The 20,949-nt window shown below is 32.7% G+C and overlaps 5 protein-coding genes across 5 annotated transcripts; 3 read left to right on the top strand and 2 right to left on the bottom strand.

Annotated features, from left to right (window-relative positions):
* Window positions 1-1,351: 1,351 nt before the first annotated feature.
* On the top strand, window positions 1,352-6,370 carry HELRODRAFT_68327 (hypothetical protein; the record flags this gene model as incomplete). Its single annotated transcript, XM_009026965.1, has 12 exons — window positions 1,352-1,530; window positions 1,708-1,856; window positions 2,010-2,163; window positions 2,354-2,510; window positions 2,826-3,093; window positions 3,993-4,185; window positions 4,413-4,552; window positions 4,665-4,742; window positions 5,032-5,101; window positions 5,352-5,560; window positions 5,792-5,879; window positions 6,172-6,370. Coding segments are annotated over 12 exons (1,884 nt in total), but the record flags the coding sequence as incomplete, so codon positions are not given.
* Window positions 6,371-7,913: 1,543 nt separating this feature from the next.
* Window positions 7,914-8,309, top strand: HELRODRAFT_153427 (hypothetical protein; the record flags this gene model as incomplete). The annotated part of the gene is made up of 2 exons (XM_009027514.1): window positions 7,914-8,099; window positions 8,211-8,309. Coding segments are annotated over 2 exons (285 nt in total), but the record flags the coding sequence as incomplete, so codon positions are not given.
* A 2,396-nt stretch (window positions 8,310-10,705) lies between these two features.
* Window positions 10,706-12,834, top strand: HELRODRAFT_67815 (hypothetical protein; the record flags this gene model as incomplete). Its single annotated transcript, XM_009026892.1, has 6 exons — window positions 10,706-10,774; window positions 10,994-11,120; window positions 11,369-11,503; window positions 11,651-11,796; window positions 12,324-12,404; window positions 12,634-12,834. Coding segments are annotated over 6 exons (759 nt in total), but the record flags the coding sequence as incomplete, so codon positions are not given.
* A 990-nt stretch (window positions 12,835-13,824) lies between these two features.
* HELRODRAFT_189319 (hypothetical protein) lies at window positions 13,825-17,974 on the bottom strand. The gene is made up of 12 exons (XM_009027513.1): window positions 17,798-17,974; window positions 17,267-17,479; window positions 16,959-17,102; window positions 16,732-16,830; window positions 16,465-16,565; window positions 16,227-16,296; window positions 15,974-16,129; window positions 15,329-15,573; window positions 15,141-15,238; window positions 14,496-14,754; window positions 13,872-14,313; window positions 13,825-13,846 (listed from the first exon to the last, which is right to left on the bottom strand). The coding sequence occupies exons 1-11, from the start codon at window positions 17,837-17,839 to the stop codon at window positions 14,049-14,051; spliced, it is 1,692 nt and encodes a 563-aa protein (XP_009025761.1). The 5' UTR covers window positions 17,840-17,974; the 3' UTR covers window positions 13,825-13,846; window positions 13,872-14,048.
* Window positions 17,975-19,307: 1,333 nt separating this feature from the next.
* HELRODRAFT_124908 (hypothetical protein) lies at window positions 19,308-20,208 on the bottom strand (the record flags this gene model as incomplete). The annotated part of the gene is made up of 3 exons (XM_009027512.1): window positions 19,308-19,494; window positions 19,649-19,958; window positions 20,064-20,208. Coding segments are annotated over 3 exons (642 nt in total), but the record flags the coding sequence as incomplete, so codon positions are not given.
* Between the last annotated feature and the right edge of the window lie 741 nt (window positions 20,209-20,949).

Here is a 20,949-nt window from a genome sequence, read left to right as displayed (position 1 = left end):
AATGATGATAACTACCATGATAATGATAATAGTAGTAGTAGTAGCAACAGCAGCAAAAGTAGTAATGGTAGCAGTAGACACAACAGCAGCAGTAGTTGTAGTAGTAATAATATTAGTAATATTAATGTTATAATTTTTATGTTTAAGTTGCAAAAATACAATGATAAATAAACATGTATACATTTTTTGCCCCAGACACGACGGGCTTGAGATTGGTGACGTCATAACAGGGGTTCAGGGCATACCCTCCTGCAATCTCAACAAGCAGCAACTACACAACATGCTACAAGGCAAAACGACAACAACATCGTCTTTAGCGTCATCATCAAAACAACAACAACAGCAGCTGATACTGGATTTGAATTATACCATGACTGATAATAGTATGTTTGTTTGTATGTGTGTATGTATGTATGTATGTGTGTGTATATGTAAGCATGTAGGTGTGTGTTTGTGTATGTATGTATGTATGCATGAAATACAGATATATGTGCGTAATAGATATCTCCTCTTGATGATTTGTTTGCTGTACAATATGTTGTTTTGTTCTCCACCTCAAATCACATCACGTCACGTAATTACTATTATTATTATATTATTTTTATTATAATGATATTATTATAATTTTATTATTATTATTACTAACAAATTATTCATTTTTGATAACGTCCTAACTTTGTATATCTTAAACTTTAATGATATTTTACGCAATTAAAGCTGTAACTGATGTTATTTTTATTATTATTGTTACTATTGTTATTGTTCATTATTATTATTATTGTTGTTGTTGTTATTGTTGTTCTTTTTGTAATTGTTGTTATTGTATTTGTTGTTTTTGGCGTTGTTTACATTTCAAATGTTTGTTTGGCGGATGTGAAAGTACGTTGTTGATCAAAGTGATTCATTTTTCCATACCGTCGAGTTTTTATTCTTTCATCTCTTGTTCATTCATCCAACTAGCTATCTATCTATCCATTCAGTCATTCTTTCACTCATTCTTCCATTTGTTTGTTCATTTATTGTTATATAACAGCATTTCGTTACGTTCACATCAACGTGTTAACATATTCATTCATTCCTTTATTGAATAATTTGTCTTCGAACCTTCAGAAAACAAATTAATCATAAAAATTGTACATGTCTGTTCGTCAAATCTTTAATCAATCATTCAGTCTTTTTGAAACAAAATCCGTTTCTTTGATCGATTGATTGATTGATTCTTTAATTTATTCATTCATTCATTTATTCATTCATTTATTCGTTCGTTCGTTCAGTCATGCATTCATTTATTTAATTGTCCGTCCATCAGTTCATCAATTCATCCCTCCACTCAGGCGTCCAATCTTTTTCAGTGACCCGGAAAAGGATCGAGGTCAAGTTACGTAGAGATGACCTTGGGACGTATGGCTTGACCTTGAGAGGTGGATGTCACGTGGGCAGCAGTTTCAGTGATGAGCGAATCGAAAACGAATTAATTCAGTACAAACCAATAACCGTTACTCAAATTAGAAGCGGTGGACCGGCCGATAGGTTTGCATGTTTGTGTGTTTGTTTGAATGTTTCTTTGTATATTTATTTGTATGTATGTTTGTTTGTATTTAATTTGTATGTGTACATGTCTTTCAGTATGTTTAGTGACATATGAATTACTTTTTTTTACCTCAGTGATGAAAAGACATTCAAAAAATTTGAAAATATAAAAAATAGGGATGGGACAATAAAAGTAGGCGACCGAATACTTTCGATAAACCGAACCAGTCTTCAGGGTAAAACGTTGGACGAGGTCATGGAGCTTTTGAACGTACCCCAGCGAGAAACCGCCATCTTCGTTGTTGAGTATGACGTGTCTGTATTAGGTTGGTTGGTGATCTGAATGTGTGTATGTGCATGTGTGTGTGCGTGCGCTCGCGCGTCATTATCACTATCATCGTTATCACTATTATCATAAACCTCACCGTCATCCTCATCACCATTATCATCGTCATCATTTCTATCACCACAACTATCAGACGTTGTCCAGCAAGCCAATGGTCCTCTCTTAGTTGAAATCGACAAACAACCGGGATGCGCCCTGGGTGTGACCTTGAATGAAGGTCAATTTAGAGGTCATAAGGTCATGTATATTGCGGAAGTTGAACAAGCCAGCATCGGAGATAGGTCGGCGTGCCGTAATTTTCCGGTCATCATCATCTGTGACATCATTTTTAGCATACCAAACGTGACATCTTTCTTCATCTACTATATTTTCACTTTCTATATTTTCATTTTCACGATAATCACCATCATTTTCATCATTATCATCACCACTTCAACAACAACATCATTATCATCGTTGTCTTCCCCTTCATACCAGGTGTGGAGCCCTGCACTACGGTGACCACATACTGGCCATTGATGGGTGTGGTCTCGAGGGGGTGAGTGTAGAAGGGGCCAACGAAATGTTGAAGGTCAATCAAGGTCATCAAATTCAACTGGAGGTCGTGCCTTCTCATTTGGTCGCCCAACAAACCGTCTACTTCAACAACAACGATTTCTACAACGTCAACAACAACAACAACAGCCACAACAAAAACAATTTAAACAACTTTCGCGAAAAAAGCGTTATTAGTAAAAACGATCCAAACAACAACAGCAACAACAACATTAATATTAATAATAACATTAACAACAACAACAACAATTGTAGCAGCAGTAGTAGTAAACACAACATTACTGCTAGTAGTAATGTTAGCAAATGTAAAGATGAAAGAAGAAAAAGTAATACAAGCAACCATAGCACTAAAAATCAACACGCACCACACTGCAACAAATACGTTCCTCCGCAGCTACCTGAATCGCAACAACCACAACAATCCCAGCAGCCACAACAGCAACCACATGTACCACATGTACCACACCAAACTAGACAACAGCAACTACAACAACAACAACATAGCAGACACAATTCTCAAAGTAATTCGCAACAAAGCACTCTTCAAAAAAACATACCCTGTCCACAACACCAACAACAATTACAACCACAACAATGCTATCACAATAACAACAACAACAACAAACAACAACAACAACAAATTCGACCAAGCGAGACGAAAAGTTTACCACACATAAAACGAAATTTAATACAGAAACAAAAGCAATCCCAAGAAAGACATCAATATTTTCAACAATTACAACAACAACATCAACAACAACACAAATTGCGACAAGACAAGTACCACCAGCAACAATACCAGCAACAGCATTTGCATTCTCTACCACTACCACATAAAAGAGATGCGTCATTTGATTCAGGTTAGCTTACTTAATTTACTAAAAACTATTTTTTTTTGAGATTTATGATTAAACTTTATTTATTTAAAACATTTTTTCAAATGTAGAGAATAATTTGGAAATAATAAAACAGAAATAGCCATGATTAAAACTAACTTGATTTGTCATATTTTTAAAGATTCTCCACCCAATGGCAGCTCTGAGATTTCAAAATCGACCAATCAGGATGAAGAACGCTTGTCATCGGCCAGCCTGACCAGCCTATCGACGCAGAACACATATAACTCCATGACGACACAAGTAGATGAATACAAAACACATATAAATAAACGCATACTTTTCTTAAATTTTGATCAAAATGACAAAATATCAAGCCTATATTGAAAATGAAATATTTTTCAAATCATTTTGAAAAATGGAAAAAATAATGGAAATAATTTACGAAATAACCACTAAACTACTGATGCTCACAATACGTAGGTAGGCTCCGCCATGGTCCCAACGTGTCGAATAGGTGCAATGCGGGACACGGCCAGAAAGAAATGTGCCGGATTCAGTTGTTCGTTTCATTGAATAAGTTTTAAAATTTGAGTTAAATATTTGACAAAAGAATTTTTAAAAATTTTTGAAGCATTCATTTCACCACAAAAACAAATAAACTTTCTAAACCCTGACCCTAGCGATGCCGAAATTCTCCAGCCTAATGAGCAACCTTGGCAGAGCCCCTCCCCACACCCAAATCTGTCACGTAGACATCGTAGAGGTGCAACTTATAGCCGACAGGGGTGGTAGTTTCGGGCTGCAGATTGATCCGGCGCACGGAAGATCATCCGGTGTGACGTCACAACCCCAGTCCTGCATCCTCACCGTACCCCCCGTCGTCTCCTACATCGAGCCGAGAGGGCCTGCCGAACGGTTAAAAAAATCACCTCGTTTTAAAAATCACAAATTTTGACTGATTTAATAGTTTTACAATTTTAATTAATGTATAAAAACCTCGCAAATTATCTGGAAATATTTATTTTACCAATTTCTACATTTTAATTTCAAATATAGAATTTGATTAGTAATGTTTGAATCAACAAACCAACAAAAATACTTTGAATCTTCACTATAAAAACTGCCCACCTCACCGAACGTAGCTGTGGGGTCTTGCAGGAAGGCGATCGCGTCCTGGCCATCAACGGTCAGCAGCTGGAAGGTATCTCCCTAGCCCAGATGGACGAATACATAAATGAATCTAGAGTTAAAATACTACTTTTGGTCGAATTCGACGTTGCAGGTGTTTAGAAAATTCTTGTCTAAATTTAAAAAAAGTGATTTTTAAACGACAGAATTAAATTTAAATTAAATTTAATTCATTTTAATATAAATTCTTAAAATTGTTCCTCAAGAATCGATAATTCCAAGTAGCGGTATCTTCATAGTTAAGTTGGCGAAAAGGTCGGCAGGGCTTGGCGTTACTATCAGCTGTAAGAAGAATTTATTTTCTACAATTTTTAACACAAATTTTGATGATAATTAAATTAATAAGCAATAAATTTCAAAATAACTCATTTATTTAATTAATTTATTCTAGAAATAACGTCTACAAACATTTTAACCATTGTTTAGTTTATAAATACGGACAAGCTCTTGCTTATACGCTTATGATTTTGTCAAATATAAATCGTCCTAAAAACCACAGACTTAAAATTTAATTATTGAAGTAAAATTGTAAGATTTGAACTATAGAAGGCATATTTTTTTCAACGTATATAGGCCCGAAGAACAGAAAACCAGGCCAACATTTGGTCATATCAGATGTAAAGAAGGGCAGCGTTGCACATAGGTACTTCATTTTGTCTAATAAAATTCTCAAGTTTCAATTTCATTCAAAACCAATCAATCTCTAATAGAAGTAATCAATCTAAAAAAGAAATGGTCCGATGTATTAACTAACAAGAAGCGACACGCACACAATACTAACACTAGTTAAGAGTTAAGATTCATTTATTCAATCAAACAACTGAAAAATCAGCCAAACTTAAAAACTCATGACCAACTCCAAAATTTACCCGACTAACACACCCTCTCGGCAGAACCGGCTCCATCCAACCAGGCGACAAACTGCTGGCCATTGATAATGTCCGCCTGGATGATACCCAATGTTCCCTTGAAGACAGTGCCAGAATGCTGAGAGACACCAGGGATATCGTCAAGTTAACCATTCAAAAAGATGAAAATTTCGCCGAAGAGCCTGATCCGACTAATTTGATCACGTACACCGTCGAACTTCCGAAATTCGCCGGTGAGTAGTTTATCATTATTCATTCAATTTGTAGGTGAATTTAATAAATTTATTCATGCTGTTTAAAAATGTGATAAATTTAATCAAAAATGAGTTAAATTTAAACTTTTTTGAACAATTATTAATGTAGTTTATTTTAATTTAATTTTTATTTAACTTTAAAATTAGAAAAAGATCTACGTAAAACAAAACTTAAGAATCAAAATAAAAATCCGATGTCAATCCGTGTAGGGCCAGTTGGGATCACAGTATCTGGCAGTGAAGAGCCTTTTGATCCCATCATTATCTCCAGTCTGCTGCCTGGCGGAATGGCGGAAAGGTGCGTTTTGTGCTGATTGTTCGGCCGAAATGTTAACGAACTCTCCACACGTTTATGAACTTTAGAGCACCGCACATACTTCTATTCATTATTGCACGTGAATGTGGCTTCGTAAATTTACACCCACCAAACTTAAAAAAGTTTCTCATATTTATATAATATCAGATTTAAGCGAAAATTGAACAACACATCCTTAACTTGAAAGGCATTTAAACAATCTTCTTCCCAAGCTCAAACAATACAGTAACAAAACAACAACATAGCAACATGACAAAATAACATTAACGTTCAGAACTGGAGCCTTGCACGTTGGGGACAGATTGTTGGCCATCAACGGGACCAGCCTCCGTGGAAGCACCCTGACAGATGCCGTCCACCTCCTCCAAAATGCTGGTACTTCTGTCACCCTCAAAATTACGAGGCCCGCAAATTCTAGCAACAACAGTGTCAATGGTGATTTTTTATTTTTTGACGTGGTAAAAATGTGTTAAAATGTTTTTGAATAAGCATAGTTTCTACTGTATTTTAGTTAGAATTGTTGCAATTTTTACGACAGTTATAACACCAATTATATCACATTATCTGTAATTGTTTTATCAAATAAATGTAAAACAAATTTTTGATTTATTTGTCATTACATTAACGAAAAATAATCTTAAATAATTTTTTCAACCATTCATTCAGTACCCCCAACTTGTACGATGGACAGGCGATTAGGAGTAAGCGTGCACTATTAATATTAACAAATATTTTTCAAAATGTAATAAATTATTAATAATATTCATCTATAGAGCATAGACAGTGCCCTTGAGTCATGGGGTAGCTCAGCAGCTGACGGCAGCAACGCAGCAGCTGCTGGGGCGAACAACGGGGCAGCTAAAGTGTTTTTCCACCCATCAATGAGACACAGACCTCGATCACAACATTACTTCGGTCAGCTTTTTTGGCGTGATTAAGTTGGATATTTAATTAATTTATTTTATGTATTTAATTGGAATAATTTCTTCTTGAAAATGAGAGTTATCTAATCGTTACAAATGACCGGAAACCAATTATACAGACTCATTGAACGAACAATCAAACGAGGACCTCGACAACAACAACAGCAGCAGCAGCAACAACAACAACAACAACAACAAAGAATCAACATCAACACTGAGACACGAAAGTAAATCTTCGGATATCAGGTCTCACGCCACTATTCAAAAAAATATCGATGACGTAATCAATGAAGATCTCAACGCTAGGCCAAACCTCGTTGAAAACGTCACCAGATGGCAGGACAGAGAATACAGCAACAAAAAAAACAATAATAACGTTGTCACTGGTAATATTAGCGGTACAAAACTGGCCAGTATCACGACTAATGATGGCTCCAGTCCAATGGGCAGTAGTAGTCTGGGGAGTAAGAGTAACGAGACTGATGAATGGTCAAGAAGGTAGTGGAAACTTTTTTGCTTGATTTGTATAATGTTTTAATTTCAAAATGATCGAAATTTTAAAAATTGGTAATCTCTTACACAATCACAAAAGATTGGACGAATTAGACTACCTTAGATTCAACACGAGTCCAACTATGGACAGTTTCAGTGATCTACCGGACATCGCCGAAGTTATTGCTGACAACGAAGAGCAGCAGCAACAACAGCAGCAGTTACAGCAACAGCAATTACAACAACATCAATTACAGCAACAGTCACAGAACCAAAAACACCAATTTCAACCACTACAACAACAGCAACAAAAACCTCAACAACAGCTACACCAACAACCAACCCAACTAGTCCCCGAACAAACACGTGACACCAGATTAGACACCCAGCAACAACTGATCAATCAATGCCCCTACAGACAGCTGGCCCAACAACAACAGATCATGCAACAAAATGAGTAGGTGTTCATCGCAAAAATGCATTTTCACGAACAAATTAAAAAAAGTAACCAATTTATAAATTGCAAATCTTAAGCGACAGCACCAGCACCGAGCCTGAAATTCATCTCGAAGAGGTGGAAGAACAACTGCAAAATATTTTTACACCAACACCCATTGAGCTTTTGAAGGTCGTCATCTCCAAGGCCAAGGACAAAGAAGATTTTGGGTTCAGTTTGTCGGATGGAGTTTTTGAGAAGGGGGTGTACGTTGGGGCTGTGAGAGCAAAAGGGCCAGCGTCAACAAAACTGAAACCATTCGACAGAATATTACAGGCATTCTTCTATTTAGTTTTATTATTTAAATATTTAAAAAAAAATATTTGAGTAAAATTAAGTACCATCCAATTTTTTCATCGAGCAAGTGAAAGAATTTAATTTCTCCGATTACCCCCAATCTAGGTAAACAACATAAAATCGAAAGACATGGAATGCAGTCAGCTGGTCCCACTCATCGCTTCATCCGGAAACACATTGGAACTGGTCATAACAAGGAACCCACTGTTGAATGTCAACCAGGGAGATGGTGAGAAGAAAGAAAGAGGAGGCTCGTTAAAACACGAGAAACCACTGAAGAACAAATGCGTCGGAAATAGTTGCCACAGCAGCCCCATGGTCAGTAAATCGAAATATAACAACCTACCTACGTCGCCTGGACTTTGCGAAAAAGAAAAACTTGCCACAAAATATCAGGTTCTTTGAATTTTCGATCATGATAAAAAAATTTTTTATTTTAAAATTTTAAGTTTTCAATTAAATAAAACTACAACTCAAATTGTTGCAGACATTTATAAATAATTGTATAATCCAATTCGAAAATTGCAGAGTACACGTGAACAGTCCCCAAGCCATTCAACGGCATCCAACGAAACACTGAATCCCTCCAAAAAGTCTAACTCATTGCAAGAAAGACCCATCTTTCACGAAACTCCGCCCAACTTTAGAAGCTTGAACTCCTTACAAAAACTGCAAGCACTCACAACTTTGAAATGTACAGATACCATAAACGTCGCTAACCATGGCGGCAAATGTGAAAATACTTTAAAAGAAGTAAGAGATGTAGGCATAGAAAGAGTAGAAAGATTTGTAGATATAGAAAGAGATGAAGATAGTGAAACCAGCCATCATTTTCTGGCCTCGTCAAAAAACGGAACTGTAAGAAGAAACCCTGCGGCCAGCAGAACGATCTCTAAAAATAATCAATAAAAAACTTCTTAATGGCTTCATTTGGCCAATTATTTTTTTAATTTTTATTTAACATTAAATTGTAATTAACAAAAAATTAACTAAATTTAGATAAAAAATTTTTTTTTAGAACTTGTAGAAATATAAAACTCTGACTGACTGCATCTAACACCTCCTATATGTAATGGATGGATGAAATTTTCGCTAAATTATTATCGACTTGTATGTAATAATCGTAGCTTCAAACGTTGCACGTCTATTTGGGGTTTTTTTTCATATTGGCTTTTATTTTTGTAACACAGTTTTTGCAAATTTATTAATATCATTATTACTACAACTACTATTACTAATGCTGTTGCTGCTACTACTACTACTACTACTGCTACTGCTACTACTATTACTACTGCTGCTACTACTACAACTGCTGCTGCTGCTACTACTGCAGTGACTAGTGCTACTAATACGACTAGTGACTAGTGCTAGTGCTATTATTACAACTACTACTGCTTTATTTTATTTTGCAAAATTGAAACTTTTTTTATAAAAACAGGCTTTAAAGCAATCCAGTAGACAAGAATCTGTGTAAAAATCACTGCCAAATAAGTGTCCCATTCTCCTAGCTTGGTCTCAAAACTGTCGGTTGATATCAGCTCATTCCAGGTGCTTGCAATGCTGCTGAAGAATCTTCTACACACCTTTTTCATTATAGAGTTATTAATCCACATTCTCTTAATCTTCGTATGGAAGTTTTCTATTTTTTTGATCGTTTGTCTTGTTCTTCGTTCTACCTACCTTCTTCAGAATATCCTAGATTTCCAACTGGTTTCCAAACCGATGTTCAGTGTTTACCATAGACAGAAGAAATATTGTTTTAAATAAAAATATTGTTCTTTTGTGTTTACTAAGCGATAATAAATTAACGTTGCGATAACGACGGTGGTTTTTGCGGTTATAGATCGTTAAAATAAAAATAAAATCATGAAAAATGAAAATTTTCTTGAATGTGAATCAAATTCAGTTGAAGAGAGTTTAATCTTGCCGGTAATTATAATTTTTGAATCATTTTCTCTTAGCTAATCTAGTTTGGTAAGCAAAAAAAAAACATAATGTCATAATCCCCATAATCCATAATAATAATAATAATAATTAATTATTAATATTATAATTTAATTATGAATCAGAATATTATGATCTATCGATCTAAAAGATTATAAATTCTTTCTCCCATTTCATTTGATACCTTAAAATAAAAAATTACTGAATTTAAAAAGAAATTTTTAATTAAATAAATTCTGATTCATTTAATTAATTAAATATTAATACGGAACATACTATTATTACTTTTGAATCAAAAGTTTGATCATATTTATTGCTAATAGAATTTTGACACCAAGAATCAGTTTGAAAAAAAAAATGCATCCCCAGCTGCTACATTCAAAACTGTCACACCAGAACCTGGTTAGTTTTGTCTAAAAAACATAGGACTAGCAAAGTTTTATTTTCTTGGCTACTTTTACTACATTCACTTCATGTGTATATATATATATATATATATATATATATATATATATATATATATATATATATATATATATATATATAATAAAATATAATATAATATATTCTACTTCTTTTATTTTCAACAATAAATTTTCTTATTTTATATTTCATATATAATTTAATTTGAAATTTTTCAAAATATTCTCCTGAAAGGATTTTGTATGAAGACAAAAGACAGTCAGAATAAAAAAGTCTTCATCAATGTCTGCAAGTGTAACAACGTTAGTTAGCTAGCTACAGCTACTCAGCTAATAAGCTAGTTGGGCATTGTTTTATAATATTACTTTCAATAATAAAAACTTTATCCAAACAAATTTATTCAAATATATGTATATATCAAATCTATCTAAATGTTTTCGTTCCTAAGATATTGCCTATATTTATCATTACAGATAAATAATTTCTTTTAATTACATCTCGTTCAATCATGAAATACTCAGATTCCCAGGCCAAAAGATATAACGGATGAAGAGATTGTGACGTTGCTGGCCTCCGATGATCCAACCACATTCAGGGTTCCTCTAAGTCTTGGAGAGCCTCACCTTGAAACTGATAACTGTGGGTCTAGTTGTCATTAAGAATCATTAGCATATACATGATACACATGTGAATAGTCACATCACACACACTAATTCCACATGTGATAGACTGGCTGAAATCTCTTTGCATTTAAACCCAGTCACTACAACATTAGTTCCAGGCAACTACATGTATATAATAACACACACACACATACACACACACACACACACATATATATATATATATATATATATATATAACATACCTATATATATATCCATAAGCTGGACAAGCTTGTACAGCCTATGACGTCATGATTAACAGTTCATTTTTTGCCAACATCCAAAGTAGAGAATGTCTTAAATCGTTTTTCTTCAACATTGTCGTTTCTGGCCTTGAGGACAAATTCAATATAGAGCTAGATAAAGGTATTCTGTTGTACTTTGCTTTTATTATCTTTTCTTTATTTTTCATCCAGTGTGTATTAAACAATTTATTTTCATTCATTTGTATATTTATTCATTTATTCGTTCGCTCGTTCGTTCATTCGTTCGTTCATTCATTCATTCATTCAGATATTATAATTCTGAAGAATAAAAAATTCATGGGTACTCTTTCTCCACAAAATGTCAGAACTCAGAGCAAACCTTGGATCATGGAGATGGATGAAACCAATAATAAGGACGAGTCTGTCCGCCCTTTATTATTATTATTAGTTATTGTTATTATTATTATTATTAATCCTCTTTCAAATAATTTTCAAAATTTTCAACAAAACACAACAAACACATAGCACATGTGATTGGTGGCAGAGGTCTCTATGCATTCAAGTCTAGTTACTGCAACAGTCATGCCAAACACCTTATCCATTCCGCCATTAAATTTATCGTTAATTTCGACTTTGCTCTTTTTGCTTCTTCTACTTTTTCTCTTTTTTTTTCTTAATTTAATTATTTTTCTATAGTTTTTTGAATACTTTTTTATCAGTGCTGGAAAGATTGAGAAGAAACAGCTGTTAGAAAAGTAATTATAGATTTATAATTGACAACAATCCGCGAGCATGCATGATTAATATTATTATATTTAAAAATTCATAATAAAAATAATTCCAGGTTACGAAATTGATAAATTTATATTCGTTTAACTGTTAAAAAACTCATCATCTATTTAAACATTATAAGGTAAAATAATAATCAATTTTTTGGGGCGTTTGTTCAGTTTGCATTTTTCATGTACCTCAGGGCACAGACTCCAAAATATACCATAATACAAGAGCCCAGCGAAGGCCTACCAGAATACCTGGTTGGAGAGTTTCGACTCCCAGATATTGTAAATTAAATTTATCTCTACTGTATTATTAATTATGATAACATTTATTTAATGTAATAGTAATATAACTATGTTACAAACTTGCCATTCAAATTAATACACTATCAATTCTATACTAAAGAATTTTGGCTTATTTACTATTGTTAATTTTTTCGTAATTAATTAATAATACTAATTAATTACCATAATTTTACCATACCGTACCCTAATTTTGATCACCCATTTGTAGAAAATGGCATCGTCACTTTCGTTAGATATTGGTGAGGATAGATTGGTGCTAGGCACTCGATCTGGCTTATACCACTTGGATATCTACCTTCCATATAACCTTGACCAGTCTTCTTGTACAGCACAGTTCAACAGAAAAACTAATGTTGGATTTGTTTTTAATAAAATTTTCATTCCCCGATCTTACACAATACACAATTGAATAAAATGTGATATAAATATACCACCACGTATAGCATGCATCATTTAATATGAATGAACATTTATTATACGTATAATATACGTTTATTATACTTATAATACACGTATCATATATCACATATCCAGGTTCTAACAGTCATAATGCCTGTCATCAATTACAGAAGTTCATGATGATGTGAAAGACAGGCCATATTATTGTTATTGTTATTATTATTATTATTAAGTCGTATGTATGTAAAACATTCGTTTGTATGTATGGTTGTAAGGTGAGGAGATACACGTGTGCAAATTTTGTTAGGTATGTACAAGTTATACAATATATATATATCTATGTATATATATATATATATTTATATTTACAATATTCTATAAATTCTACCGAATGTTTGGCGTTAACATGTTTGTAGTTCGTTTTTTCGATTTTTCTCACTAAAGTTTTTTAGTGAACGTTTAGTTTATTAAAATTCAAAATAAACTCATTTTCCGAATTCGTGCTGCAAATAAGGCCATATTTCGATTCCGAATGAATCATCATCAATGCGGTTGATGTTTATATAGGGAAATATTGACTGTCAAAAACCATATATATATATATATATTGGTAACAGACTGTTGTTAACGCAACATTTCAAAAATTCAACACTACTTTCAACATTTTTTTCAACAACAAGAATGGTGCAGTTGTTACATTTGTGACAATAGTAGATTGTGCATTTTTACTTTTTCTTCTAAGTGATGCCGTCTAACTGTACAATGACGTCATTAAACTTTTCCGCAGGATTCTGTTTTTTAGACATATAGTTTATGATATTTTATTATAATTACTATTATCTTATTATTATTCTTATTGTTTGCTTGTTTTTTTCTTATTTTGTGATAAAAATCAGTTGATGGGATTAAAATTTTGTGTGAAGTGTAGAACGTGCGCGCGTGGTTTTCCAACTATCTTAACTAAATTAAATAAAATGTACCACAACGAACAAGACTGTTCTTTGCTACTTAGGACTTGGAAATTAGTTAGTCTGTCATACATAGAAAATAATTTATTGTTAAACCGAACCGAAATAACGTTGTACTCATCGTTTTGCGCAGTTTACACGGTTTGACGGTTTTGGCATGGATACTTGCTATCAGTAAACAAGTATACAAATCGAAACATATTACTAATAATATGAATAGTAAAAATATAAATAACATTAATAATAATAATAGTCTTCATCTTTTTTTCATTTTCATTGAAGATTCCTTCCTCCTCCTAGCGTTGATGGGATTTCTCGGGTCGGAGATGACGTATCTATCCGAGTCGGCCACGTTGGCATCAAGTACTTTACTAGCTAAAGGTTTGTTGTTGCTACTGTGGCTGTTGTAGCTGCTATCTATGGCTGGTTTGGTGGACGTTTTTGTAGTTTTAACAGTTGTCGATTTTGCCGCCGTTGTAGCCGCGTTTGTTTCTTCAATGAATTTTAGTCTGTGGGTCATCCTAGAATAAATAACATTGACTCAGGTAAATTTTTACAAAAAATTTTGGCTGAAAATGAAAAAAATATTTGTGGCGAAGTTTGTAATCAATTGGCGGAATTATAAATACGTTGAAAAACTATCCATTCTTTCATTCATTCATTTATTTATTCCTTCGTTCGTCCTACCCATCCATCATCTTACCAACTAAGATCTTTATTGCTGGCGAAGTCGTCATCTTTCTCAGCGGCAGGGTCGCGATTAGCATCCTCATCATTTTCGTCGTCGTCACTATCGTAGGCAGTCAACCTTTTGGTACTGTTTAATTTATCTTGAAATCTAGAGAGCAGATCTAGCGTCGTTTTTTCCCTATCAGCACCTTTCGGTTGTTGAGAAGTCTTTGAATTTTCATATTTTTTCAGGTCCCTCTTGAATGATTTTACCGATGTCTGATTAACGTTATCTGCCATGTAGTATAGTGATTTTGTGACGTGGTGATAATAAAAAAAACTGTGATAGTGAAAATTACGTTTCTTATGATAGAAACAATGGTGAAGTGACAAAATGGTTACAAAAAATTGAATGGCGACGACGTAAATTGATGGCGCGTAGGGAGTGGTGTTGAAACGGTTTGTTGAAAGATGATAAGAATGTTGATGTAGAATGTTAATGTAGAATGTTGGTGTAGAATGTTGATGCAGAATTGTTGAATCCTCTTCTAAATGACTTCTGAGTTAATGATGGTGTGATGATAATTGAATGATGATGATAGCAGTTGGAGAAGATGATGGTGAAGTAATAATGATGATGACTCTGATATCGGTAATGATGATTGTGACAAATAAAAACCTTTGCCAGAGTTCTTATCAGATTTTTTATCATCACCACCTTTTGAATCTCCAAGTAACTCTTTTTTGAGCTGTTTAGCTTCTTCTTTTAGTTTTTTTCTGGAAATTCAAAACAGTTTTTCAAACTGGTTACCAAAGACAAAATTTATAAGAAAAATATTTACATAAAAACAAAAAAAAAAATCTTACATTCTATTTTTAGATGAATATTCAAGCTCTGGGTATTTTAGGTCTTTATTATTACCATCAGCATCATCACTTTTATCACTTTCATCATCATATTTCTGCCTCTTTCTTCTCTTTTTATCATCAACTTCATCATCGTCGTCATCGTCATCTTTTTGGTTCTTCTTTTTCGAGACTGCATCATTCATTTTCTTCCTCCTTAACTTCTCTTTCACCCCATCAAGTCTGACTTTTTTAGAATTCATCGACTAGATAAATTTTTTTTAAATCATATTAAAACAAATTTTTCTTATTTTTATACAAAAAGATGTATCTTTTATCAAGAAAAATGATAAAAATGACCATTTTATAATATAAACATACAAAAAATCATGTATGAAACAATGTATAACATCACAAACATGTATATATATATATATATATATTTTACAATATGGTCTATTACCAATATATATATATATATATGTGTGTGTATATATATATATATATATATAAATATATATATATATACGCATATATATATAGTACATAAATTAGCATCTTCATCATATATACATGTATATTGTGTATTGAAACTATTGCACAATAAGAGCAATACAAATAAAAATAAGAATAAAGGAAGAATGATGTCATAAGAAAGTTACTCACTCCTTCATCAGAGTCATCATCCTTCTTATTGCTGTCACTCATTTTAACATCGCCTTCCACATAGTCATCATCATTATTCTTCTTAGGTCTGATATCCTTTGAAAGGTATTTATCATCCAGTAAATCGTGACTACTCTTGCTTTTTGGGTTGATTTTCTGAGAAAAAAAAATGAATCTATTTATAGCTGAAATTTGTTTTAAAAAATAAATCAGTAAACAAATAGTAACCAAAGATTGTAAAATTGTTACTAACTTCTGGCATTTTCATTAAATCATCTTCCTCTTTCTCAGCCTCTTCTCCAAAAGTTAGCAGACCAAAATTTCTTTGATTATTTTTTAAAAAATTAATTCATTTTATCTGTTTTAATTTTATTTTACCGTGACTTATCAATAGTTTCAGGACAAAACATGAAATATATATAAAAGTAATTATTGTGAAATTAAAAAATAAAAAACAGATGAATTAGAATAAAAATAAAAACATCACATACTTAGTAGCTTTAGAATTAGAAATTTTCTTTTTAGTTTCATCATCGTCAGTTTTACTTTTCAAAATTCTAGGCACAATGTCATCAAATGGATTGACAATAACCTGAAAAAAATTATCAAATTTGTTTTTATTTGAAGCTGCCATTAAAATTAACACACCTAATTCAACAAAATGAAAAATTTTTTGTGTGTTTTATCAATTTATTTATTAGGTGTGGATGTGGGTGTATGTGTGTATGTGTGTGTGTGTGTGTGTGTGTGGTGTGTACCTTAGTCTTCAAGATTTTGTGTGGGAAAAGTGGCCTGTCATTTTTGTCAACCTCAGCATCCACAAGTTTCAATGCATTGTAAATTGTATCTCCACCGATCTGAATTCAGTTGGAGATTTCAGGAAAGCTAGTTTTCAAACTTTAATTAAATAAATTTAAAATAATGTCGACTGAATAGAATTGTTGAACTGCAAAAAATGAAAATAAATTTGTTAATGAGAACTGACTCTGCCAAAGATAGTATTCTTATTGTTGAGTTCTGGGGTAGCAGCAAGGGTAAAGAAAAAATGACTGGTGTTATCATTGGGTCCATTGTTCGCCATGGCAACCAGTCCCCTCCTCACAAAACGAATTCGAGAGTGGAACTCATCCTAGCAGGGAAGGTTTCACATAATTTCATTTTAGAAATACAAACATAACAAATCTTAGTAGGCAAAATTGTAAACTCAGTAATCAAAACATTCTTTTTCTCGTTATTGGCAAATAAAATCATAGTAATAACAGTAATAATAATTACAGAAGTGAAACTACAAACACTGAATGGCTTTCCATAAATTGACTCCCCATGTGATGAGCCATCACCCAACGGGTCTCCACCCTGAACTATGAAATCCCTAACGACTCTGTGGAAGATTGTCTTGTTGTAGTAGCCCTCCATGCATAACTGCACAAAATTGCGACAGGCTTTCGGGGCCTCCTTAGACCATAGTTCAATTTCTATGTCACCGACTGTCGTTTGCAACAACACCTAGAAGAGAGAGAAGGGAAGAGTTTATACTGAATGGCTTTCCATAATTAAACTCCCCGTGTAATGTATTACAAAAATATATTACAAAAATGTATTACAAAAAAAATTACACACATCTATCTAATTTAAATTTTTAAAAAGTTAAAATTAAAAAATTGGAAAACTAAATTATCAATTAGAATTGTTGTGAATTTTATTTAATATTTACAATATTAAATTAAATTATGAAAACAAAATTAAAATTATTATAATTAATAATTAATGTTGAAAACATGTAAAATTGTAAACAAAAAATTAAAAGTAGAATTGGGAAACTACTTTTCCGTTCGTAGGTGGTTCGTGCACGTAAATGTTACTCATATTTTAGATGTCGTTATTTTATGAAATTAAATTTTTAATAATACCCTTTATAAAATTTATTTTAAAAATGTTTTGTTTATATTTACTTCAATAACATTCATTATCGCTATCATAGAAATGAAACATAGACAAAAAGTAGAATAGAAAAATTGTACAATGTTCACTATGTATTGCATACATTAATTCTATAAAGTTATAAGCGAAATATCTATGAATATATAAATTTAAGAATATATTTATAAAAATATGAATTTATGAATATATGTGCCAACAATTTGAAATATGATCATAAGTGTTTTATACCTCCCATATATTGTACTCTAAATATATGTGTACAACTCTAATGAATGTCAATGTTAAAAATCTCTTCGTTGAAACAATTGACATATATACATACACACATACATAAAAAAATATTAATCCAATTAATTAATTAAATATCAATGGGATCACCGTGATGTTAAAAAAATATTAACATACATACATGCAAAAATACATACATATCTATCAAAACCATGCATATATATATATATATATATATATATATATATATATATATATATATCAAAAATTCAACACTACTTTCAACATTGTTCAACTTTTTTATATTTCTTTTTAATTTATTATTTTCGGAGAAATTAGACATTTTATTGTTTTTTAAAAAATTTAATCAAACAATAAGAATAATAATAAGATAATAGTAATTATAATAAAATATCATAAACTATATGTCTAAAAAACAGAATCCTGCGGAAAAGTTTAATGACGTCATTGTACAGTTAGACGGCATCACTTAGAAGAAAAAGTAAAAATGCACAATCTACTATTGTCACAAATGTAACAACTGCACCATATAATATACTTGATCTAACTTAACTTACCTAGCGTATATTGTATTTTATACTATTATCACCATGATTAGCTTCATCAACGTCAAATTATCATCATTAAGATAGAATTGATTATCGCTATCGTCGTTTCTAGAATCGTCAAATGATTAGAGGGCCTTGTTAAAAAAGCATGATAAGTTAGAAGCATGATAAGTTAGTAGTGCATTACAGCCATAAGTTTAGTTTTGTTAGAAAAATAAGTAGAAAAATAGCAATTAATACGAATTACCCCGTCGTTTCTAGCAGTAAACGGTTTCGTAGAAGTTAATGATCACACGTGCGTCTAATTACTATTGATCGAGATGAATAAATAATTTGAATTACAAAATAAAATAAAATTTTAAATGAAGTTCTAATGCCAAAGAATAATTCAACAAGTAGACGTACAATCAAGTAATGAATGAATGAATGAACGAAAGAATAAATAAAGAAAACAATGAATGAACAAATGAATCAATAAATGATAAATTGAATGAATGAAAGAATAAATGAATCTTGTCAAACAAGTTACAAATTCTGTAACAAAAAACAATGCATCTAGCATTGCATCTTCAGCAATTTTCAAGCAGAGATTTTGGGTAGGGCAAAGAGAGGGATAGTCTGGCTTCATTAGACGGCTGTAGGGGTTTCGTGTTGTTGGCATCATCTGGGAACCTTTCAAGGAACCTTTGCAATCGAAGGTACTTCACAGTTACGAGTTGGTTGTCAAACCACCAACAGTGCAAGCTGTCAAATGCCTCTCCTGCCTTCTTCTCATCAACACACCTTTTGTTTTTATTGAAAATCAATTTAATTTAATGTAAAATGTCCTCACTTCATTGAATGTGGCGTGTGCTTGTCTATAAAACTGAGTGGCTCTACACAAAAAAGCTGCAAAGACACAAAGTAATCGAGCATGAAATCAAAGTAGAAAACGAACCTGATATATACACAGCCTTCTTTAGATTTGTTATCAACAACCAGACTGACAATACCATGGCCTGGACCTACCTTTTCCAAGATGGCGTCCCTTACGACCCTCTTCCAATCCTCACCTATCTCAACCTCAAAGTTGAACATGTTCCTAACTTTCAAACAATTCGTCAGAGGGGGGTACAATTTTTGGATGGGCTTCTCACTGTTTGATACTGCAGGCCCTTGCCATGTTTTCAGGTGGCCCCTACTGCCACCACCATTCATGTGGTGGTTCAATGCGCTTGAGTTTGTCTGCCACTTCATCACCTCATAATCTGAAATGATAGTAAAAAAAGTTAGAACATGATTATGCATTCAGGATACATTAAGATATATACTATTTTGAAAAAAGAAAACTATAAAAGCCATGGCAAGCATACCTTCACCCTTAACAGTGTCGACCTTGAAAACAAGTTTGGATTCATATTTCTTCAACTTATTAATAACTTTATGCCAGAGTTTGTCCTTCAGAATTCTTTCATTGAGAGGTAGAACCATGTCCCTGACATATGAAACAGGTAGCCAGGGGTTGTACTTACCACATTCCTTCTCACATAGCTCACTATGCTGTTTCAGGATATCGATGACTTTTTCCAGCAACTCATTCTCATTATTTTGATTCAACTCTTGTTGTTTTAAATGGGTCTTATATGCTAAATTTGCAAAGATTAATGTAATAATCAAAACCGAAAATGTGACAATGATGTATATAAATTTTTTGATGGTTCTTCCAAATCTACACCCCAGTGAAAGTATTGGTTCTGAGCTGGTAACAACTGCAATATCATCAATATCCAAAGTAAGTTTTCCATCCGAATTCAACGTTTGAACTTTCCAATGTAGGTTTTTAACAAGAATAGTCAAAACAACGTCGAGTTTGAAGTGTGAATTGTGTCTGATGAAGACACCCAACTCCTCCTTGGTTACGCCATTAGTTGTCCTGTAACCACAACCATAATCTCCAGCTAAACTTCTTGCCATTATGATAAGGCTGGACATCAACTCTTGCATTCGATAGAGATCTGACTTCTCAACACAAAGTGCCAATGGATCTGAAGACTTTTTTGGACAAATTATAAAATAATCCTTTGGATCTTGAAATACTACTGAATTAAGACGTTTTTGCAAGTAGATGTAGGCAGTAATCAAAAAAATTGAAAACCCTGCAGCCAACAACAAAACTGATATCTTTGAATTATTTTTAACATCACTAGTAGAGTCAAACTTATAAAAATATCTAGACCAGTGCTGCTGTTGTGGCACATT

Source organism: Helobdella robusta, assembly GCF_000326865.2.
Source record: "Helobdella robusta unplaced genomic scaffold HELROscaffold_5, whole genome shotgun sequence".
Lineage (NCBI taxonomy): Eukaryota > Metazoa > Annelida > Clitellata > Rhynchobdellida > Glossiphoniidae > Helobdella > Helobdella robusta.
Note: the sequence above shows the minus strand (reverse complement) of the source record. Positions and strands in the feature narration are given on the sequence as shown.

What these genes read in the sequence shown, in the direction of transcription:
- HELRODRAFT_189319 (XM_009027513.1), bottom strand. Translation starts at nt 17,839, where the DNA reads ATGAGTAACATTTACGTGCACGAACCACCTACGAACGGAAAA. An exon ending in AACCACCTACGAACGGAAAA is followed by an intron (nt 17,480 to 17,797) that starts GTAGTTTCCCAA and finishes TCTCTCTTCTAG; the next exon opens with GTGTTGTTGCAAACGACAGT. An exon ending in TTTATGGAAAGCCATTCAGT is followed by an intron (nt 17,103 to 17,266) that starts GTTTGTAGTTTC and finishes CTTCCCTGCTAG; the next exon opens with GATGAGTTCCACTCTCGAAT.